At 46.9% G+C, this 22928-nt stretch overlaps 1 protein-coding gene across 3 annotated transcripts in view; it reads right to left on the bottom strand.

The window, feature by feature from the left end:
• The window catches only part of LOC140493449 (carnitine O-palmitoyltransferase 1, liver isoform-like), a 56122-nt gene that overhangs the window by 6000 nt on the left and 27194 nt on the right, over window positions 1-22928 (bottom strand). For 2 of the 3 annotated variants that reach the window (XM_072591891.1, XM_072591892.1), the window contains exons 8-15: window positions 20837-20944; window positions 19208-19295; window positions 14589-14784; window positions 13615-13803; window positions 5056-5161; window positions 3046-3162; window positions 2415-2579; window positions 1087-1221 (exon numbers count right to left, since the gene is read on the bottom strand). In XM_072591891.1, coding sequence (XP_072447992.1) covers window positions 1087-1221; window positions 2415-2579; window positions 3046-3162; window positions 5056-5161; window positions 13615-13803; window positions 14589-14784; window positions 19208-19295; window positions 20837-20944 — 1104 coding nt within the window. Of the gene's footprint in view, window positions 1-1086; window positions 1222-2414; window positions 2580-3045; window positions 3163-5055; window positions 5162-13614; window positions 13804-14588; window positions 14785-15944; window positions 16030-19207; window positions 19296-20836; window positions 20945-22928 lie in introns of all 3 variants that reach the window. The other variant, XM_072591893.1, reaches the window with a different exon arrangement.

The following is a 22928-nucleotide window of genomic DNA, read 5'->3' as shown; positions in this document are numbered from 1 at the left end:
ATGGTTGTAAGCTCCTGAGGCAGAAGATGAAGTGGTCTTCCTCCAGTTTGAGTGTGGCCTTATTTTGATGGTGGAGGAGGTCCATGATGGGTATGTTGTCAGGGGAGTGGGAGGGGGATTTGAAATAGCTGGCAACTGGGAAGTGACATTGATGGAGCATACGAACCATAGATGTTCCCTGAACTTGTCCTGAGTTCACGCTTGGTCTGTTCGATGAAGAGGAGACCACATTGGGAGCAAGGGATGTAATAAATCAGGTTAGAGGAAATGCAGGTGATTCTCTGCTGAACTTGGACTCTTTGGGGCCTTGGACGGAGGTAAGAGGGGAGGTGTGAGGGCAGGTGTTGCACCTCCTATGGCCACAGGGAAAGGTGCCAGGTGTGGAAGAGAGGTTGATGGGGAGTGGAAACCAAATGAGGGAGTTGCGGAGGGAACGGTCCCTATAGAAAGTGGATAGGGATGGGGAAGGAAATAGCATTTAAGTAGGGGGGCTTGCAGGTGGTGAAAATGGCAGAGGATGATGTGCTGGATTTGGACTCTATCCTTGTTGTAGATGGGGGTGGTGGTTTCAGGGCAGAGGTGTGGGAAGTGGAAGAGACGCGCTTGAGGGCATTATTGATCATGGAGGATGGGAAATTACAGCCCTTGAAGTAAGAGGACAACTGGGATATTCTGGAGTGGAATCGCTCATCCTGAGAGCAGATAAACATAGAAATCATAGAATCCCTACAGTGTGGTAACAAGTCATTTGGCACAACAAGTCCACACCAACCCTCCGAAGAGTATCCCACCCAGACCCATTCCCTTAACCTACTTTACATTTCCCCTGACTAATGCACCTAAATTACACATCCTGGAACACTATGGGCAATTCAGATGGCCAATTCACCTAAACTGCACATCTTTGGACTGTGGGAGAAAACCACAACACCCAGACGAAACCCAGTGCAGAGATGTTACCAATATACCATCAGCTACTATCAAATCAGTGCCCCTGCCAGCACTGACAACTCCCAGGGAGATGGTTTCTCTGGAAACACGTGAAGGAAGCTCTCCTGCTGGGGAATGGAGATGAACAAGCTTTACCGTCTGAGCTGGGTCCATCATGGCCAGTACAAACTTGGTGGCCTGAGTGCTGCAGGAACGAACAGTCTCGGTGCGGCCCTCTCTGAACAGTCGGGTCATGGAGGCTTCATACGTCAGACAGAAGGAGCCTTTGTCCTGGTGACACAACACACACATGGCATTAGGAAGCTGCAAGGGCAGGCAGAGAGTGATTTTAAACCACCAAGCATCAAAGCTATTGACCAGCTGCACAATTACAGCCCCCTGGTAAGAGTGGGGAGGCAATTCAGCCATCATTGTCAATGCCCACCCTTCGACTGGACCAATCTACTCTCACCTTATTTCCTTGCATTTCTTTCAAATGTCTCCTCACATTCTAATTAAGTGGGCTCACCTTTCCCTCTATTACAGATCATTGATTTATTCCCCCTCCACACACCTACCTCACTTGTGACAGAACCTTTCAGGAGGTCCCTTGATGACTTTTGTTCTTTTTTTAACCAATTTTACCCATATTCTTTCAGTGTCGAACCGCTGATTTCAATCTTGTTGACTCTAAATGCCTTCTCTGTATGGGTCTTATTACAATGGTCTGACCACAGGCCCCAATGATGGCCTAACTCTCTCCAACAAAAACTCAACCACACTCGCCTTTATAACTGAGGTATCTTTATACCCTCAGCTCAAAGCCCACAATGATCCTGACATATTCACCAGCCTCTTTCTCTCCCTCTCCTTTTCAAAGTCTCTGTCACCCTGCATCTCTCAGTTCATCATTAAATCAGTACAAATGCAGGAGACCGTTCTCCCCTTCAACCCTGCTCCAACATTCAATAAAACACTCCATATCCCTGCATAGCCCCGATAACCTTTCACCTACATGGACATCAAAAATCAATTGACCTCTTCCTTAAAAAAACAGATTTAAAGATTCCGTATCCACCACTTTTTGATTAAGGGAATTCCAAAGCCTCTCAACCCTGAGGGATAGCTCCTTATTGTCTGTTTTAAATGGTGCCCCATTTGTTTGATTCAGTACTCTCAGTCCTAGAGTCTCTCATATGACCTCGTTGACCTGTTTGACCCCTTCAGCATCTTACATGTTTTAATTAAGTCGCCTCTGACCCTTCTAAACTCCAGAGGATACAGACCGAGTCTATGCAGCCTTTCCCAATTAGACAAGCCTCCCATTCCAGGGATTAGGCTGGGAAATGTATTTCCATCCATCCTGAAATGAGGAGAATTGATGTTGTCGATGGTGTTGTGGATATGATTCTGTCGTTTCTGTCACAGTGTCTTGTCAGTCATTTAGGCAGAGGTTGAGGAGGATTGATGAAAACAGACTGTACCCGGTAGTGTGCCAGCTGCAGTGCCATCTGTACAAAGGCGTCAGGACTGATTCGGCACCGTTTGATGAGACCCTTGCCAAAGTTGTCAAATGGGAAGGAGTGGAAGTCCACATCGTCAGCCAGTTGCTGCGCCACACTCAGAGATTGTGTGATCACTTCCTGACACTGTGGGACACAGAGAAAGCAGTCAGCAAGAAACTCATCAAAACTGGATGGTAGCTGCCCACAACAAAGAACACTACCATCCGGGACAGGCACACAGAATGCTGCAGCATCACATCATCTCTGTGCGTGGAGAAACAGAGTGAATGTTTCAACTCCACCCTCACCCTCACCCCCTACTCCCTCTGTCCCCTGTCTCACCCTCACCCTCTGGGATGTACATCAGGGCCCAGCTCACTGTGTCAATGGACTGAAAAGCCCTGTTTACTATCACCATAGAGGAAGTGGAGATCAAGGTTGTTGTGGGCAATGGGAGCCAAAAGCGGGTGGCCGGTCTGACTGCACCCAGTAAGGCTATGAAACAACTCAATCAGGACGGTCGGACTTGGGACCTGGGCTGGGAGCAGGAGGTCAGTGCTGCAGGTTAACTGATTCGATCTTCAAGGTCAGCCACAAACAGGGAACTCACCGGCTCACTGATCTCCCACTGAAGGCGCTGGGGCAGTGGAATCTGGCTGTTAGCTTCCCCTTTGCAATTCCCCTCCTCAGTGTATCCCAGCTGGAACTGGTCAGTGGCCAGGATCGACTGCAGAAGACACAAAGACGTTAACAGCAAAGTGACATTCACAAACTCCAACTCCCAGCGGGGTCGCACTGTATGCTATCAGCTGTAACACAGAAGGTCCCCACCATTACACACCATCAGGACTGATCTCCACTGGTTCTTTAACAGAACCAAAGGCAATAATATTCAGGTCTTACCAAGCAAACCCTCTCCTGTCAATACACATTTTAAAAAATATACAAACAGACACTAATTCCATTACTGGAAGGATTAATTATGAGAGAGTACAGCTCTTAGGTAATTGATAGACCAGAAAGGGTGACATGAGGTGAACTCTCACACAAAGATTGGGTTAGGGTCTAGAATGTACTGTCTGAGAGTGTGGGGGGGAAGTCAGGTTCACTCGAGGGGTTAGGGTCTGGAATGCATTGAGTGCGGGGGTGGTAGTGTCTTTTGAGACTTTCAAGAGAGAAAGAGGGATTTGATGACTATCTGAAAAGGGGAGGGTTACAGGGAGAAAGTGTGTAAATGACTTGAGGTCACTTGCTCCTGAGGAGTGGGTGGAAGTAAGTGACGCAGACATGGGAATCTGGGTGCTCACTTTTCTGTGTAGCATCCAGTCTCTGAGCCGGGGATTCCACTGATCTTCTATGTCCTCTGAGTGCTCCAGTCCCGATCCTTACCATAGAATCATAGAGGCATATACAGTACAGGAATAGACCCTTCGGTCTGACCAGATATCCTAAATTAATCTCGTCCCATTTGCCAGCACTTGGTCCATATCGCTCCAAACCCTTCCTATTCATATACCCATCCAGATGCCTTTTAAGTGCTGTAATTGTACCAGCCTCCACCACTTCCTCTGGTAGCTCATTCCATTCACATACCACCCTCTGAGTAAAAATGTTGCCCTGTAGGTCTCTTTTAAATCTTTCCCCTCTCACGCTAAACCTAGGCCCTCTAGATCTGGAGTCCCCCACCCCAGGGAAAAGACCTCATCTATTTATTGTATCCATGTCCCTCATAATTTTACAAACCTCTATAAAAGGTCACCCCTCAGCCTCTGATGCTCCCAGCCTGTTCAGCCTCTCCCTATAGCTCAAATACTCCAACCCTGGCAACATCCTTGGAAATCTTTTCTGAACCCTTTCAAGTTTCACAACACTCTGCCTATAGGAGGGAGACCAGAATTGCACATAACATTGCAAAAGTGGCCAAACCAATATCCTGTATGCCTGCAACATGACCTCCCAACTCCTATACTCAATGTTCTGACCAATAAAGGAAAGCATACCAAACACCTTCTTCAGTATCCTAGCGACCGGAGACTCCACTTACAAGGAGCTATGAACCTGCACACCAAGGTCTCTTTATTCAGCAACACTCCCTAGGACCTTACCATTAACTGCATAAGTCCTGCTAAGATTTGCCTTTGCAAAATGTAGCACCTCACATTTATCTAAATTGAACTCCATCTGCCACTCCTCAGTCCATTGGCCCATCACGATCCTGTTGTACTCCGAGGTAACCTTCTTCGCTGTTCACTACACCTCCAATTTTTGTGTCATCTGCAAACTTATTAACTAACTCTCCTATGTTCAGATCCAAATCATTTATACAAATGATGAAAAGCAGTGGGCAGATCTTTGTGGCAGACCACTGGTCAACGTCCTGTTCTTGGTGCCAGTCCAGCCCAGCTCACTATGTCAATGTTGAAAGGTGTCGGTGTCAATCGCTCCCTCACTGAGAGTCATACAGTGTGACAGTCTCTCTCTCTCTCTCTTTCCTTTCTCTCAGAGGGGGTTTCCCTGCTGCAGTTTCCTCCTGGTTACAGTTCCCATTCATGGTGCGTGCTCTGCCATTTGACAGAGATGACCCCAGTGGTTGCTAATGGGAAAGTGAGGGGTCTCTTACCTCCCAGAGGTGCCCGATGATCGGAGCATCTGCCCATGAGTGTTCAGCATTCAGACCAATCTTCCCATTTTTAAAAATAATAAAACTTATAGATTTATCAAACCACCTGCAAAGAGAGAGACACAAGTTTTTAGAAGCTGTGACCAAGCTGGTCTTCCCATCCCAGTCACTCTGCCGCATTCCACTCTCACTATTGTCCCCAAACCCTAGGCTCAACCTGCTCAATCCCTCCTCAATAGTTGGGCCTTTACTCTCTGGAGCTGACCCAGTGATATCCTGTTACAGTCCTATTTTAATGTAAAATCATCCTTCCTTTAGTACGGGAATCACAACAGTGCTGAGTGTTCAAAGGCTTGCAGTAACATTCCTACACTCTGCCTAGTTTTGTAATAAACACTAGCGTGATTCTTTCCCATTCACTGTACTGCAAACTAACTCAATGCTTCATGTCCAGCCAAACGCTGGAGATCACAGCAGATCAGACAGCATCCCTGAAGAGGGAACAAGCTAATGTTTCGAGTCTAGCTGAAGCGGGGTGGAGGGGACAGTATTTATGCAACACTTTGGAGAGGGGGTTGGGGTTGTGGGGGGTAGTGGGTATAGTGTGCTGATGGAGAAAAGATATTGATAGTTCAGCTTAAATGTTCGAAATGTGAGAATGGCAGAAATGATCTGGATGTGTCTGACAGACAGTCCCATTGTGGTGGGGAAAGGGGAGGACATGATAACAAGCTAAAAGAAAAGGAAAGAAATGGTTCACAATTTGAGGGTGTTGAACTAAATGTTAAGTCCAGAAAGCTGTAAACTGCCTAGTCTGCAGATGAGATGTTGCTCCTCCAATTCACACTGTGATTCACTGGAACACTGCAACATGCCAAAGACAGGCACATGGGCACACGAGCACGACACTGTGTTAAAATGACCGGCTATGGGATGGTCGAGATCCTGCTTATGACCCGACCGGAGATGTTCCGCAATGCCGTCACCAAGTCTGCATTTGGTTTCTCACTGGAACACTGCAGCAATCCAAAGCCAGACACCTTTAAATTGTGAACCATTTCTTCCCTTTCCTGTAGCTTGCTATTATACCTCCCCTCCCGCAAACCCAGTTACTGTCCTTTCAAATCTGGCAGGAGACATTGTTCTGCCATTCCACATACTGACCACTTAATCTGAACTATCAAAATCTTTTCTTCACCAGCACCCGACACCAACTACCCCCCACAACCCCATCCCCACCCCCACCCCCCAAAATATTGCATAAATGCTATCCCTCCACACTTCACTGCAGCTCTGATGAAGAGTAATCTACACTGGAAACGTTAGCTTGCTCTCTCTCCATGGATGCTGTCTGTTCTGCTGTGATTTCCAGACTTGCCGTTTTCAGTACAGTTTCCAGTGTCTGCTGTAATTTGGTCTTTCTTAAATTTTTTATGTTCTGTTGAACAACGTCCTATAGTTGGATTCTTCCCATCATCTCCCTCACTGAAGACTGCAGACAGGAAACGAGAAGAGGAAATTTCCCATTGTTCACTGCTCAGGACTAGGTGGCAGGAGGCAGACTGGGACACAGGGACACCATGTTATAGCTCATGGGAATGATGCTGATTGGTCCGGCCATACTTGCCATGGAGATGAAGAAAGAACTGTCAATCTTCATTGCCAGAACAGGCAGGTGGATTCTGATTGGTCACAGTGTTGCCGGGAATGCAGCAGAGTTGGACTGTCTGCATGAACCCGTTCTCTTCTGGAAAGGGTATACGTCTGTCCAAATTTCTTATGTCTACATAAAACAAGGTGCTGCATGTTTGTGTATGGAGCTTCGAGCACAGGCAAATGCACTGCATTAAGAGCTGATCATCTTAACTTAGATTCCAGGCTAAGTCTCAGCACAGTCTGCATCATTCAGTAAGTGATTTCTAAATCACCCAATTATTTCTAATGGTGGATAGACTGTTATGAGGATTACAAATGCAATACTGTTGCTCGGTGAGACATCGTGCCACAATCTGCTGAGCAGACTCAATGGGCTGTAGGATCTTTTTCTGAGCTGTACTTCTCCAGGAGTGAGCCCTTATGCAGCATGAGCTAGAGCAGGCTGATAACAGGGTTATGAATGTACATTGACTTTTCCACCAAAGGGTGCAATGTATATGTTTCAATCTCCAACAGAATCCATTATCTCCCCAGGGTCCAGCATTGATGCTGTAGGCCCAAAAGATCCCTTGAAGAATCTGGTCCTATTTATACTGTGGAATATCTAACAAATGTAATCCTGAGGTAAGCCACAATATTCAGACATATAAACCACATTAAGGCCTCACATTAGTCATGCTTACCAAACAGGATGATATCTACTGAAGACACACAGGGGAGATGCCGGAGGATTGGAGGTTGACTAATGTGGTGCCACTATTTAAGAAAGGTGGTAAGGACAAACTAGGGAACTATAGACCGGGGAGCCTGATGTCAGTGGTGGGCAAGTTGGTGGAGGAAATCCTGAGGGACAGGATGGACATGTGTTTGAAAAGGCAAGGACTGATTAGGGATAGTCAACATGGCTTTGTGCATGGGAAATCATGTCTCACGAACATGACTAGTCTTTTGAAGAAGTAACAAAGAGGATGAAGGGCAGAGCAGTAGACGTGATCTATATGGACTTCAGTAAGGCATTCAACAAGGTTCCTAACTAGCCATTTGGATACAGAACTGGCTTGAAGGTGGAAGACAGAGGGTAGTGATGGAGGATTGTTTTTCAGACTGGAGGCCTGTGACCAGTGGACTGTCACAAGGATCAGTGCTAGGTCCACTACTTTTCGTTATTTATATAAATGATCTGGACATGAGCACAAGAGGTATAGTTAGTAAGTTTGCAGATGACACCAAAATGGAGGTGTAGCAGACAGCAAAGAAGGTTACCTCAGAATACAATGGGATCTTGATCAGAAGGGCCAATGGGCTGAGGAGTGGCAGATGGAGTTCAATTTAGATAAGTGTGAGGTGCTACATTTTGCAAAGGCAAATCTTAGCAGGACTTCTACACATCATGGTAAGGTCCTAGGGAGTGTTGCTGAACAAAAAGACCTTGAAGTGCAGGTTCATAGCACCTTTAAACTGGAGTTGCAGGTAGATAGGATAGTGAAGGAGGCATTTGGTATGCTTTCCTTTATTGGTCAGAGTATTGAGTACAGGGGTTGGGAGGTCGTGTTGCAGCTGTACAGGACATTGGTTAGCCCACTGTTGGCATATTGCGTGCAATTCTGGTTTCCTTCCTATCAGAAAGATGTTGTGAAACGTGAAAGGGTTCAGAAAAGATTTACAAAGATGTTGCCAGGGTTGGAGGATTTAAGCTATAGGGAGAGGCTGAACAGGCTGGGGCTGTTATCCCTGGAGTGTCGGAGGCTGAGGGGTGACGTTATAGAGGTTTACAAAGTTATGAGGGACATGGATAGGGTAAATAGACAATGTATTTTCCCTGGGGTGGGGGGTCCAGAACTAGACGGCATAGGTTTTGGGTGAGAGGGGAAGATATAAAAGAGACCTAAGGGCAATGTTTTCAAGCAGAGGGTGGTACGTGTATGGAATGAGCTGCCAGAGTAAGTGGTGGAGGCTGGTGCAATTGCAATATTTAAGAGGCATCTGGATGGGTATATGAATAGGAAGGATTTGGAGGGATATGGGCCGTGTGCTGGCAGGTGGGACTAGATTGGGTTGGGATATCTGGTCGGCATGGATGAGTTGGACCGAAGGGTCTGTTTCCATGCTGTACATCACTATGACTCTAATGGCACACTGTGCTCAAATGGTTGTTCCACAGTTTCTAACAACAGGATCTGCCACTGCACATTGTGAACAGTCACCCTCAAGAGCAAGTTGATGGTTGGAATTTTGTCAAATTGGTAACCAGCCAGGAGGGTATCTACAACAGAATTCATGTTTGTGCTTCACTGAGCTCACATAAGTACAGGGTGCCCACAACAGGTAAAGATGATGTACTCCTTATAGCCCACTCTGTGACTAGCTCTGTTCAATGGCTGAACCCAATTGCAACCAATTCAACATGGGATTTCCTCATACTCTGTGTGAGACTCTTTTACACTCACTAAAACTACACAAGACTTTGAGAGTGACCGGATGTTCACGTGCTCCTTCAACATTGCCAATTCCTTTACTAACAAAGCTTCAGATAGGCCATTACAGAGCTCTCAGCAATGTGGGTTCTGCTGAGGTTTGGGGCAGAGTTGTGAGAGAAACCGAGTGAGGTGAGATTCTCATGAGACACCAGCAAGACGCCAATGAAGGGGGAATTAAAGCTTGTTAAACACCTTGTTAACACCACAACTCACCTTATTAATAGTCAGCATCCTCTCTCACCACACAAGCTCGAGCTTAGGAAATGGAAGTCAGAGCAGACCTGGCTCCCTGCTTGCTCAGTACCACTCCTGTTGCACATTGGGCACTAACTGGACACACTGCAAGGGCACTAATGCACACCACCTCCAAGGACGTTTGAATCTGTCATACACCAGCCTCTATGAACCTTCATGGTGCATCTCCGAAACATTTACAGGATGCTCCTGCCCTTCAATTTTACATCTTGGGCTGCCCTGGTGGCTATCACTGTAATGCTGCAGCAAGGACACTGTGCGCTCTGGGACGTACTCCTAGCTGCACCCGGTTGTGTGCCCAGGCTCCTCACTTCCTGTCAAAGGGCTCACTCACTCTGAGCCTATCTGGAGACTCACAGCATCACTGCCTCGTGCTGCCATTTTGCACATTGTCCCTTCAGCCAGACATACTAGCCTCACATTATTACTATCTTTCTGCGCTGTTTACCAGACACACAGCTAGAAAGTTTGACATAGTTGTCAGGTAATGCAAGAGGGATCCCTATGCAGTATGGTAAAGGCAGCTTTTAATACCAGATCTGAACCTGCTTAAGATGGTCAGGATCAGGTTTCTCTCCTCATAACGGGTGAGGAACCGTACGTAGGGCTGCCGACCATCCTTGGCTCTTTCTGCCCTATTTTGGGCTGTTACTCTCCTACAGTGAGACAGATGTGGGTACGAAGGGAGATGGAAGTGGGTGGCACAACCACTCTTGGTGCTGCAGGTGGGGAAGTGTCTCAAGTGAATGAGTAGGCAGCAAAGAGGGTAATTCGGGGGGTAGTGGTGTCACAAGCTGGGGTACACGAGGATGGGTTGGAGAGACATTGCAGGCAATAGTGAGAGTGGTAGAGTGTGAGCCATGATTTGGGTGGGGGGTTTTGGTGTGTACATTACCAGATTAGAGTGTGATACATCGGTGAGGAGATGGTGGCATTTACACTGTTGGGGTGGAGAAGGTCATTACCTTTCTCCTACAGTGTTGGGCATGCCTCCAGATGGCTGTGACGGGTAAAGAAAACTGACTAGGCGTTATGGTTAAAAACCCTCCAAAAACTTCACATAACTGGTACTTAGCCAAAATAAAACCACATCTGATTCAGTCCACTGACGTTGGCATAACGTCACTGTATTGTGCCACCTATATCTGAAACTATCCTCATGGAACTCACAAACATAGCAACTCATACAACTGAGTTCAGTTCAGTGCCACATGTCCGCCCAAATAGATGGCAGTCATGGAAATATCGTCTTGACTCAGCTCTCACTAATATTTTCAATGGCAAGACCACTAACAGCCCATTCCTTCTGTACGCCTGATGTGAGACTTCAGTGTTATTTGAATCTGAAGGATGTCAATGCTTGAAGGAATTTCTTTCCACAATTGATAATGAAGTCCAAACAAACTCCTGCCTCAACGTGTTAGCTGAGAAGTTACATAATGGATTCTCTCCACAATATATAGCAAGTCTACATTCACCAGTCAATGTGCACATTGGGATTCTCCCAGTCTTACCCACTACATGATCAATCTGATTGGTGATTAGGGTCCTAGCTGTCTGCTCATTGTGGATGTTTGACACTGAGATGGGACATTTCCAAACGATCCTGCATTGTACCACATATTCTGATCTAATCATCACTCAATGTGAATTGTGCAAACTCAGGCATGGGTTTTTGCTCAACATTTCTAACCCTGACTAGATCTCTCTTAAAAAAAAAGGGGAAAGTGTCTCAAAAATGTGACCAACAGCTGAAGTTACCTGTCTCACATTGCTGCTGCTATTACTTACTGCAATAAATCCATAAGTGGTTTTCTGCAACTAACAAGATGTTGCTGTTAAGCTAATTGGACAATTTCTCTCCCGTACAAATGAGAGATGTGGTATGCGAGTTTCAGTGCTGGTGTGATGGTAGGTCTGTAGGCCACACTCCCTAGTGACTGGCAGAACCTGTTCATTTGCAGTGGACAGCACCTCAATTGTGCTCAACCAGACCATGCTTGCAAATCTCAGAAAAGTCTACCCATCATTTGATGCAATGCGTAATTGGAAATCACTTACAGAATAATCTAGACTGTACTGAGACTTAGCATGCAGTCCATGTTAAGATGATCAGCCAAGATCACAGTGCCAGCGCCTGTGCTTGAAGCTCCATACACAAACACACAGTCCTTGGTTTTATGCAGACACAAGGAAATTGTGCAAGATGTTGTGCCCTTTCCAAAAGGAAAGGCTCATGGAGACAGCCCAACAACACTGCCACATCCCCTTGGCAACACACTGATCAATCAGAATCCACCTGTCTGCTCAGGCAATGAAGATCAACAGTTAACTCTTCTTGCTTCATCTTCATGTTAATGATGGCCTGACCAATCAGCACCCTGTTCCTATGCAGTACAGTGGTGTTCCTGAGTCCCAGGCTGTCTTCTGCCTCCTGTCCTGAACATTGAACATTGAGGAAGTTTCAGCTTTTCGTCTGCTTTCTGCAATGTGGATTATCTGTTGCACCAAGCAATTATTCTCTCTCATTATACTCCACCCCCCAACTTGTTGCCTACTCACTGAAAGTATCATTCTGCCCCCGTAGCCATAGATTCATATAGCACAGAAATGACCCTTTGGTGCATTGAGTATGCACTGACATAACTACCATTAAAGGCATGCCAATCCTAATTTCCTGCACTTGCCCCATCTTCTTGAATGTTATGATAGTTGAAATACTCATTCAAATATCTTTTAAAAAGTTGTTCGGTTTCTGGCCTCTACTACCTTCCCAGGCTGTGTATTCCAGATTCCCACCAGCTGCTGCGTAAAAAGGTTTATTTTTCCAAATTCCTTCTGTATCTCTTGCCCCTTAGCCTAAAACTATTACATCTTGTGACTGATTCCTCAATTGAGGGGAACAGCTGACCCCAATCACCCTGTTCTTGCCCCTCATAATCTTACACACCTCAATCACGTCCCCCAGTCTTCCCTGCTCGAAAGAAAACACCCCAAGTCTGTCTAGTCTCTCCTTATAACTCAATTCCTCCATCCCGGACAACATCCTGGTGAACCTCCTCTGTACCCCTGCAGTGCTATCACATTCTTCCTGTAGTGAGGTGACCAGAACAATACTCCAGTTGTGACCTGACTAGTACTCTGTCCAACTCCAACATTACCTCCTTGCTGTCATGACTGATGAAAGTAAATGTCCCACATGCCTTCTAAACTATCCTATTTCAGGGATCTTTGAATAATTACTCCAAGATCCCTTTGTCCCTCTAAGCTACCCAGTGTCCTGCTGTTCATTAAATACTCCTTCATTTTGTTTCTGCTTCTATCACCTTGCGCTTATCAGGGTTAAATACCATCTGCCGCTAGTCTACCCATCTCACCAACCGCCATCTATATCTTCCTGTAAACATCTTCGCTATTGATCACTCTCCCAATCTTCATGTTGTTTACAAATTTGCTTAATATTGCTCCCTCCCCATTTTCATTGATATAATTTATGTATATCACAAACAATAAGGGTCTCAGTACTGATTGCTGTGGTCACTACTGGACACAGGCCTCCAGTCACCCAACCAATCTTTTACCATTACCCTTTGTGTCCCATTACTGCACCAGTTTCTAATCCATCTCACCAAGTTTCCCTCAATTCCATATGCTTTAACGTTCTAATCACTCTCTCTCCTCTTTCTATCTAATTTTATACAAATGTGGACCATTACACTCAGTCCCTTCTTACAAGTCATGAATATAAAAGGACAATATAAACTGGTCACAGCACGTCAGCCATTCATCTGTGTTCTGTCCATTAACCACACCATGGTAAAGTATTATTTCCAACTCAACAAGCTTCTCTTAGGTAACACGCTCGGTGAATCCTTTTGAAAATCCAGATATAGAACCAGGAGAATCCTGATTCTCCTTTACCCCAAGAGATACAAATTTTAAACCCTGGGGATTTGTCGTGATTTCCCATTCAGAAAGTCACACTGCCACCAGCCAATCACATTCTAATCGCCCTGCTCCCACAGATGGCCCTGTCATCCTCTCAGGTGATACCCACCTTCCCACTCTCCTCCCTCATACATTACTCTTGAAGCCTTGGCCCGGCGCCCGTGGCCCGGGGCCTAGATCCTCAGCCTGCCCGATCACCTCCAGCTCCACTCCAGTCACTGACCTGTCGTAGCACTTGCCGTGAAGCAGAGACTTGGCGTAATCATCGAGGGACTCCACAGGATTCTCCTTCCTGAATCCCTGCTCGGTGTCATCCAGTGTCACAAAGAAAGCAGCTTTCTCGATGGTGTCCAACGACACTCTGTTCTTGCCCTGGCTGAAGAATGACCTCCGTGCTTTAGCCCAGGGGACCCTAGATCAGAAGAACATCATAACAGAATAAATAGATGCAGGAGTAGATGTCAGATTCTTTACTCAGAGAGTAGTAGGGGCGTGGAATACATTGCCTGCATTGTAATAGACTCACCAACTTTAAAGGCATTTAAATGGTCATTGAATAAACATATGGATGAAAATGGAATAGATGGGCTTCAGATTGGTGCCATAGGTCAGCGCACCATCAAGGGCTGAATTGCCTGTACTGCGCTGGAATGTTCTATGTTCTATCTGGCCCGTTGAGCCCACTCTGCCATTTTGTAAGATCATGGCTGATCTTTTTGTGGACTCAGCTCCACTTACCCGCCCGCTCACCATAAACCTTAATTCCTTTACTGTTGAAAAATCGACCTATCTTTGCCTTAAAAACATTCACTGAGGTAGCCTGGGCAGGGAACATGAAGAGAGACACAGTTATCAGGGGAAACACATGAAGCCCAGAGAGTGGCAGTGAGGGTGCACTCCTCACAGCCAGAGTCAGCTTTACTGGCACTCTTGTCACACGAGCATTTGTTGCAAATATCGAACTGCCTCCTCAGGGTGCTATTACATGAAGCTGTGGGTAGATATGGTGCTGTGGCACTGGATACTAACTCAGAAGCCACAGGTTCGAATCCCAGTAACTGTTTAAATTCTGGGGGGCTGCAAGGTCTCAGCCCCTGCTGGTCTCGGGAACGAAAAGGGCATGAATTCACGTTCAAAGTCTGTGGGATTGCTGGAGATCCTGGGTAATCCCGGACTCTCCCTCTCTCTCTCACTCACCTGTCTCCTGCAGTCAGAGCTGCCAGTTTCTCCTCCCCAGGCTGGGCTGGTGACTGGTCATCGAGGATTTTCTGCATCTGAGTTTGGATCTCACAGGGTTTGAGGAGCCTGCCGTTGTGATAGAGCCAGACCTTGTAGAATCGTCCCCGGTGGTAGACAACTATGTGTTTGCTGTCCTTCAGGTGCTGCAGAGTGTCTAAGGGGCAACACAGAGATGTCATGAGAGACAAGAGAGAGGGTGAAAGAGACAGACAGAGAGAGGGAGTGGGAGAGAGAGAGCCACGCACGAGGACAATGAGGAACCGTGAATTTTACGAGAGATGGAAAGTCAAAGCAGCCAAAGGGATGCTGGGGAATGAGCTCTGAGCTCTGGCTGCTGTGCTGGTGTTGAAACCAGCTCCAGCAGGAACGGAGACACAGACACACACACACACAAACTGTAGACACAGGCTGGTGTGGAGTGACAGAGGAGTGCAGGGTGGGATGGTGATATCCAGACACAGGAGACAAGGTGCAGTCCGGGCAAGTGGGAGAGCCTGCAGCTTTTGTTGGGCAACCTCTTCACGTCACCTTTGTTCAGCAGTCGTCATATTAGTGGAACACAAATGACCCCGGGGCATGCCCTAGCAAAATGGGATTGGAAGACTGGCTGGGAGGAGGGAGCTCCACAGCAGCTGGTTGGATAATGCAAGAATGTGCCCCTAGGGACCCCAGGTTCCCTTCAGGAGACAGTGAGAGGACACAGCGTGACCTCTCTCGCTCTCTCTCTCACACATACACACTACACTGTCTCAAATTCTGGATTCTCCACACTATCTTATCACTGGATTTGTCACTGTTGCTCACACTGGAATCCTCTGTACTGTCTTACCACTGGATCCCTCACACTAACCCTCAGACTGGATCCCTCTGCACTGTGTCACCACTGGATCTCTCATGTCATTGCTCACACACACCAAGCTGCCCAGTTTATTTGTGTGAGCAGTTACCCCCGACCTTAACGTTTCTAACATGAAGCAATAGACAGCAAGTGGGAGGTGGGGATGTGGGCCGTGGGTGGGACGAGTTTTTGGGATGGGAGTGAGGGGATGCAGGTGGGAATGTGAGGGTAAAGATAAGAGGGTGAAGGAGGGAATTGAGGGTGAGGGAGGGGAGGGAGGTGGGAATGTGTGTGTAAGGGTGAGGGGGGGTCGAGCAGGGGGCTAAGGGCGAGGGTCGGGAACAGAGTCAAGAGTGAGGGTTGGGGAGGGGGCTAAAAGGGTGTTGAGGGTGAAGGGGTTGAGGGTGAGAGTCAAGGAAGGGGATGTCAGGTGCAATGTGAGGATGGCCGAGAGCTTGCGCGGGATGTCACTGTACCTGTCTCTAACCCTGGGAGGCGGGTAGAATTGAACATACGCTCGTACTGGGAGGAACACATGGGGATTGCACTTTGACCCATGAGCTGAAAAGTAAGAGTCAAAAAAACATACAGAGTAAATAAAATAAAACTTTATTCAGGTGGGTGGTTGGGGATAGTTTAGGAGGGAAACTGGGAATGAAATGGAGATTACATACAAACCACACAGAAATCAGATTGGGAGAGGGAGAGAGAGAGAGAAAGAAAGAAAGAGAGAGAAAGAAAGAGAGAGAGAGAGAAAGAAAGAGAGAGAGAGAGAAAGAAAGAGAGAGAGAGAGAAAGAAAGAAAGAGAGAGAGAGAGAGAAAGAGGAAAGAGAGAGAGAGGAGAAAGAGAGAGAGAGAGAGAAGAGAGAGAGAGAGAGAAAAAAGAGAGAGAGAGAGAAAAAGAGAGAGAGAGAGAAAAAGAGAGAGAGAGAGAAAGAGAAAGAGAGAGAGAGAGAAAGAAAGAATCAAAGAGAAAGAAAGAGAGAGCGCGCGAAAGAGAGCGCGAACGAAAGAGAGAGCAAGAGGGAGAAAGAAAGAAAGAGGGAGAAAGAAAGAAAGAAAGAAGAAAGAAAGAAAGAAGAAAGAAAGAAAGAAAGAAAGAGAGTGAGAAAGAGAGTGAGAAAGAGAGTGAAAGAAACAAAGAGAAAGAAAGAGAGCGAACGAAAGAGAGAGCGAACGAAAGAGAGAGCGAACGAAAGGAGAGAGCGAACGAAAGGAGAGAGCGAACGAAAGGAGAGAGCGAACGAAAGGAGAGAGCGAACGAAAGGAGAGAGCGAACGAAAGAGAGAGCGAACGAAAGAGAGAGCGAACGAAAGGAGAGAGCGAATGAAAGGAGAGAGCGAACGAAAGAGAGAGAAAGAAAGAAAGAACCAAAGAGAAAGAAAGAGAGAAAGAAAAAGAGAGAGAAAGAAAGAAAGAAAGAAACAAACAAACAAAGAGAAAGAAAGAGAAAGCGAAAGAAAGAAAGAAAGAAAGAAAGAAAGAAAGAAAGAAAGAAAGAAAGAAAGAAAGAAAGAAAGAAAGAAAGAAAGAAAGAAAGAAAGAAAGAAAGAAAGAAAGAGAGAGAATGAAAGAGAGAAAGAAAGAAAGAGAGAAAGAGGAAAAAAAGGCAGAGAGAAACAGATAGGCAGACAAAGAGAGACAGAAAGCCAGAGAGAGAGAGAGAGGTCATAATCCCCTCCAGACTAATCTCAAAACTCTGAGACCTAGGTCTTGGGTCCACCCTCCACCCTTGGATCGTCGGCTTTGTGACCCACGGACCACAATCAGTGAAGATTGACAACTGCACCTCCTGCATGATAACCCTCAACACTGGAAAACCCCTAAGGATGTGTTCTCAGCCCCCTACTGTACTCCATGTAGACCCACGAGTGTGTAGCCAAATTTTAAATGAACACAATCTCCAGGTTTGTGAACGACATCAACATGGTAAGACAGGCATCAAACAGCAATGAGGCAGAATACAGAAAGGAGATAGAGGGCTTGGTGTGGTAGTGCAATGATAACAACCTCTCTCTCAATGTCAGCAAAACAAAATAACTGCTCACTGACTTCAGGAAGAAAGGTAGACACAGCCCCATCTACATTAACAGGTGGTGAGTGTCAAGTTCCTCGGAGTGACGATAACCGACACCCTGTCCTGGATTTCCCGCATAGGCACAACAGTCAAGAAGTCACGACAACACCTCTTCTTTCTCAGATGGCTTAGGAAATTCGACACGTCCTGAAGGTCCTTCACCAATTTCTATGGATGCCCCATTGAAAGCACTCTATCCAAGTGCATAACGGCCTGGTACAGCAACTGCTCTGCCTAGGACCACAAGAAACTAAGAAAGCTGTGCGCATAGCCCAGACCATCACAGAAGTCAACCTCACATCAACCTCCCACTTCTCGTTGCCATGGAAAGGCTGCCATCATCATCAAAAAGCCATCGCACCTCAGTAATACTCTCTCCTCACCTTTTCCATTAGGCTGAGGATATAGAAATTTAAATACATGCATCAGCAGGTTCAAGGAAAGCTTCTTGCTGAGATTGATGAATGGACTTTCTAACTTCAAATAATGTCGATCTTGCTTTGTGCACCTCCTGTGCAGTTGTAACCTGTGTGTCTCGCTCTGTCTAAGCACCTGTGTGTCCTTGTTTGCTACAATCTGCCTGTACTGCTTGTGAAACAAAGCTTTTCAGTGTACTTCACTTCACAATAAATCAAATCAGATCAGAAAGAGAAAGGGAGAGATATTGACAGAGAGACATACAGAGAGAGAAACAACAGAGAGGGGAGAGAGAGAGAGAGAGAGAGAGAGAGAGAGAGAGCGAGAAAGAGACAGAGAGAGAGATAGAAATAGAGAGCAAAGAAAACAGTGAAAGAGAGAGGGAGAGAGAGAGACAGGAGTGATTTATTTATAAACTGACAGATGACAATAAGGTGAAACACAACCAGGTAACTGAACCAAGACAGTGACAACGATTCCTTACTGTCTGGGTCACAATTTGGGTGCAATTGTACAGAGAGTCCCAATCAGATATATGTGACCTCTCAGCCCTCTCGAACCTTCTCAAATATTGCCCCCAGCCCTATCGTCAATCTGGGCTGGGGTCGGTGAAGATCTCCGAGGAGGCCGTGACCCTCTCATTCCCACTGCAGGTCCTTGAAGCAATGCCCTACCCCCGCGCCATCTCTTCCACACCCACTCTGTTAGCACAATTCCCTCCCCCCGCCCGTGAGCCCCCCTCCAGTGAGACCCCTTCCCTCACTCAGTGACCCCATTTCCTGTGTAACACCCACAGTGAGACTCATCCCTTCCTCCTCAGTGGCCTCCCTCCCCCACTCAGCGACCCACCCCCACCGACTCCTACTTCAGTGACCTGCCCCAATCACTTCTGATCTTCCCCTCAGTGAGCCCCTCCCCCCAACTCTGTTAGCCCCCTCCCCCTGTGGACCCTGTTCACCTCAATGAGATGCCCCTCTCCCCTCAGTGACCCCCTCCCCCTCCTTATTGAGACACCCCGCCCCCCTCAGTGACCCCTCTTCTCCCTTGAAATGAGATGCCCCTGCCCTCTCAGTGACCCTTCCCTTCAAGGACACCCCTCAGTGAATCCCTCCCCCACACTTTGAGACCACCCTCAGCGATCCCCCACCCCACTATGGCTGCCCCTCCCTCAGTGACATTCCCTCCCCACAGTGACACCATTCCACATCTCCCCCCCACCCCACTGCCTCCTGTGAGCCTCTTACCTGTGTGGAGCCCAGCGATGCGTGTTGTGTTAAACAGCCGCTCAAACTGCCAAGAGCAGAGAGGGACTGTCGCCTCCCTCAGGTAGACCTGTGTCACAGCAAGATCCCCGCAACAAGGACAGGGGGCACCAGTGGTGAGGGGTCGGAGAGAGAGAGAGAGAGAGAGAGAGAAGGTTCCAATTCAAGTCGGGGAGAGGAAGGAAAGGAGATAGAGGGAGAAGGACAGAACAGAGACAGCAAATCAGCCTGGAGGTGAAATCATTGGGAGAGAGTTCAACATTGTGCAGACAGTCAGCTTTGTAACTCTGCCGAACCTGGGTTTGTTCACCACTCATACAGGGGCAGTGCTGGGGGACAAGGTACAGGAGAGTTGGAGGAAGTGGGGGGTGGGGGAGGGGCAGAGGAAACCAGTGGGCTGGGGGGTAATCAAGTGGGAGAGATAGAGGACAAAGGGGCAGTGAGGGACAGAGAGGGTGGAATGGGGGAGAGAGACAGGGGGAGATAATGGGAGAGAGGGGGAAAACGGGCAAGAGGGGGGAAGAGGAAAGGGAGAGAGAGGAATGGGAGACAAGTGGAGGAATAGGAGAAAGAGAAAGAGGAATGGGAAGGAATGGGAGAGATGGGGGGAGGAATTGGAGGGGGAAGAATGGGAGGGTGGGGAGAGGATTGGGAGAGAGAGGCAATTGCACAACATTCAGTTGCTCTGTGTTTGATTACTGTTGATGACTGATTGTCCTGTCCTGGGTATGGACACAGAAAATTAGATATATTCGAGGCACTGCCGGGAGGCAAAGCTGCAGCATGGAGCAGACTTTTGAAAGCACTGAGGAATTAAACTTGTTGCACTCCTGTAAACTAGTGTAAGCTTTGCAAAGATCTGGAGATCAGGTATACAGCTCAGAGGAAAATGAGAGGTACAGAGCAGGAGTGAAAAAGAGAGAAAGAATGAGCGAGAAAGAGAAAGGGGAGATCAAGAGACAGAACAAGAAAGGGAGGTGGAGAGGGAGAACGAGAGACAGCAAGACAAACAAAAGAGGGGAGAGAAACAGAAATTATGACAAAAAGAATAAGACAGGGAGGGAGAACAAAAAAGGGACAGAGAAGGAGAAAGAAAGAAGGAAAGAAGGAAAGAAGGAAAGAAGGAAAGAAGGAAAGAAGGAAAGAAGGAAAGAAGGAAAGAAGGAAAGAAGGAAAGAAGGAAAGAAGGAAAGAAGGAAAGAAAGAGAGAAAACAAAAATAAGATAGAGTGAAAATGAGAGGGAAAGAAAATAAAAGTGAGAATGAGAAGTGGGGGGGGGAGAGACAGAGAATGGGGACAAACAGAAGTCAGACATGCAAGGAGATGGCAGGGGAGAAATGAGTGAGGGGGGAGTGCTGTATAGTTTGGGAGGGAGAAGGTAATAGTGAAGGGTAGAAATGAGAGTGATACTGGTGCAGGGGATAATGCCAGGGGTAGACAGTGAGAGTATAGGAGTGGGTGAATGAGTGAATGAGTGAGTGAGTGAGTGAGTGAGTGAGGACTGTTGTAGTTAGGGAGGAAGTTTAATTGGGAGGGAGCATAGAGATGTAATGTAGGGGATAGGGAGGGGATGATGAGCGATAAGCAAGAAAGAATCGGAGGGTACATACTGGGCGAATCTCCTCCCGGTCGAGTTTCCGCCGGTACAGCAACATGGCGTGAATGGTGTTTCCAGCTCGAGCTGCCTGCTTTGTTGTTGGAACAATGTACAAATAATCCTGAAAAAAACACAGAGTTACTGGCTACAGGCATGTACACAGGCACTAATGCACATAAACACATATACACACAGGCGGACACACACACACATTCGCTCACGCATGTGTAGGTACTAACACATTCTCACAACCATGTACACACTAGCACTCACATTCTCTCACATATATGTCAGCACGAACACTCACATTAATAGACACACACGTGTAGGTACTAACACTCACACTAACACACACACATTCTCCTACACAAACGTCAGCATTAACACTCACACTCGTAGGCACTAACATTAAAACTAACACACACTTACTTACACTAACATACACATAGGCACTATCATTCACACATAGGAACCATCACTCTCACACACTCACTCACAAACACCTGCTCACACTCAATCCACTGGATGGACCGCAGGGTGTTCTTGGGCAAGGCAAAGGTGTCAGTCTCGTGACCAACACCTCCTGGTTCTCAAACGTAGCAAACCTAGTGAGATACTGCTCCCCAGACCCAGAACATCTAATGGTGAACTGCCATCCATACTTCCAATGCAGGAATTTATTTCTGTTATCCTGATAGTGGTTTACATCCCACCTCATGTGGGAGTGAAGAGTAGACTTTAATGAAATGTTTACTGCCACAAATAGTCTTGAGACGGAATACCCTGAAGCCTTGTGCATCATAGTTGGTGACTTCAACCAGGTCAACCTCAAGAGTGCATTATCAAGATAGCATCAACATCTCCTGTGCCTCTAGAGGTCCAAACACCCTGACCATTGCTACACAACCATCAAAGATGCCTACCGTCCCATCCCCTGCCACATTTTGGTGAATCAGACCATAAGGCTATACTCCATCTCCCGGCTTACAAGCAGAAATTGGAGCAAGGGGTTCCAGTACAGAAAGTCGAACAATGCTGGTCTGACTTAATTGATGAGCTGCTTTGGACTGGTCCATATTCAAGAACTCAGTGGTCTACTTAAATAAGTATTCCACTATTGTCACAGACTTCATCAGCAAGTGTGTAGAGGACTGCATACCAAAGAGGTTAATCTGAGTTTCCCCCACGGATGAACCAGATGCCCATGTCTGAGACGTCAAGTCTGGTGACCCTGACCTATACAGGAAATCTAGGTATGATTTTCACAAAGCTAAAGAGACAATATCAGACTGAAATAGCTTCCCAGATTAACCACACAAACACATATCGACTATAGCAAGGCTTACACGATTTAACTGGCTACAAAATGAATTTGAGTAGAATCGCTGACAACAATGCATCTCTCTCCGATGAGCTCAATATATACTATGTTCATTTTAAATAGAAGGTCAGTGAAATGATGTCACATGCACAGAGAGACCCAGGGTCACCTGTACCCACAGTCCACACCACAGACATCTGATCGGCAGCATGGTGGCTCAGTGGTTAGCACCTGGATTCAATTCCAGCCTCAGGGCGACTGTCTGTGTGGAGTTTGTACATTCTCCCCGTGTCTGCATGGGTTTCCTCCAGTGACTCCAGTTTCCTCCCACAATCCAAGGATGTGCAGGTTAGGTGAATGGGCCATGTTAAATTGCCTGCAGTGTTCAGGGATGTGTAGGTTAGGTGCATTAGTCAGAGGAAACGTAGAGTAACTGGGTAGGGTAGGATTCTCTTCAGAGGGTCTGTGTGGACTTGTCTGGCCAAAGTGGCCTGTTTCACACAGTGTAGGGATTCCATGATTGTTGAGTGTGAACTCACGAACAGTGACTGACCTGGACTGAGTCCCCAGCTCTGCACTCCGATCCTGTGCAGAACTAGCTGGTAGGAGTATTTGCAGACATCTTTAACCTTTCCCACCTGCTTCAAGAAGACCACTATCATCCCGGTGCTAAAGAAAGATCAGGCAATGTGTCTTAATAGCTGTCGTTCGGTGGCTCTGACACTCGTCATTTTAAGTCCTTCAAGAGGACTTGACACACATCAACTCCAGCCTCCCAGATTGC

Source organism: Chiloscyllium punctatum, chromosome 22 (genome assembly GCF_047496795.1).
Source record: "Chiloscyllium punctatum isolate Juve2018m chromosome 22, sChiPun1.3, whole genome shotgun sequence".
In the NCBI taxonomy this organism is placed as follows: Eukaryota; Metazoa; Chordata; class Chondrichthyes; order Orectolobiformes; family Hemiscylliidae; genus Chiloscyllium; species Chiloscyllium punctatum.
This window is presented reverse-complemented; position numbering and strand designations above follow the sequence as displayed.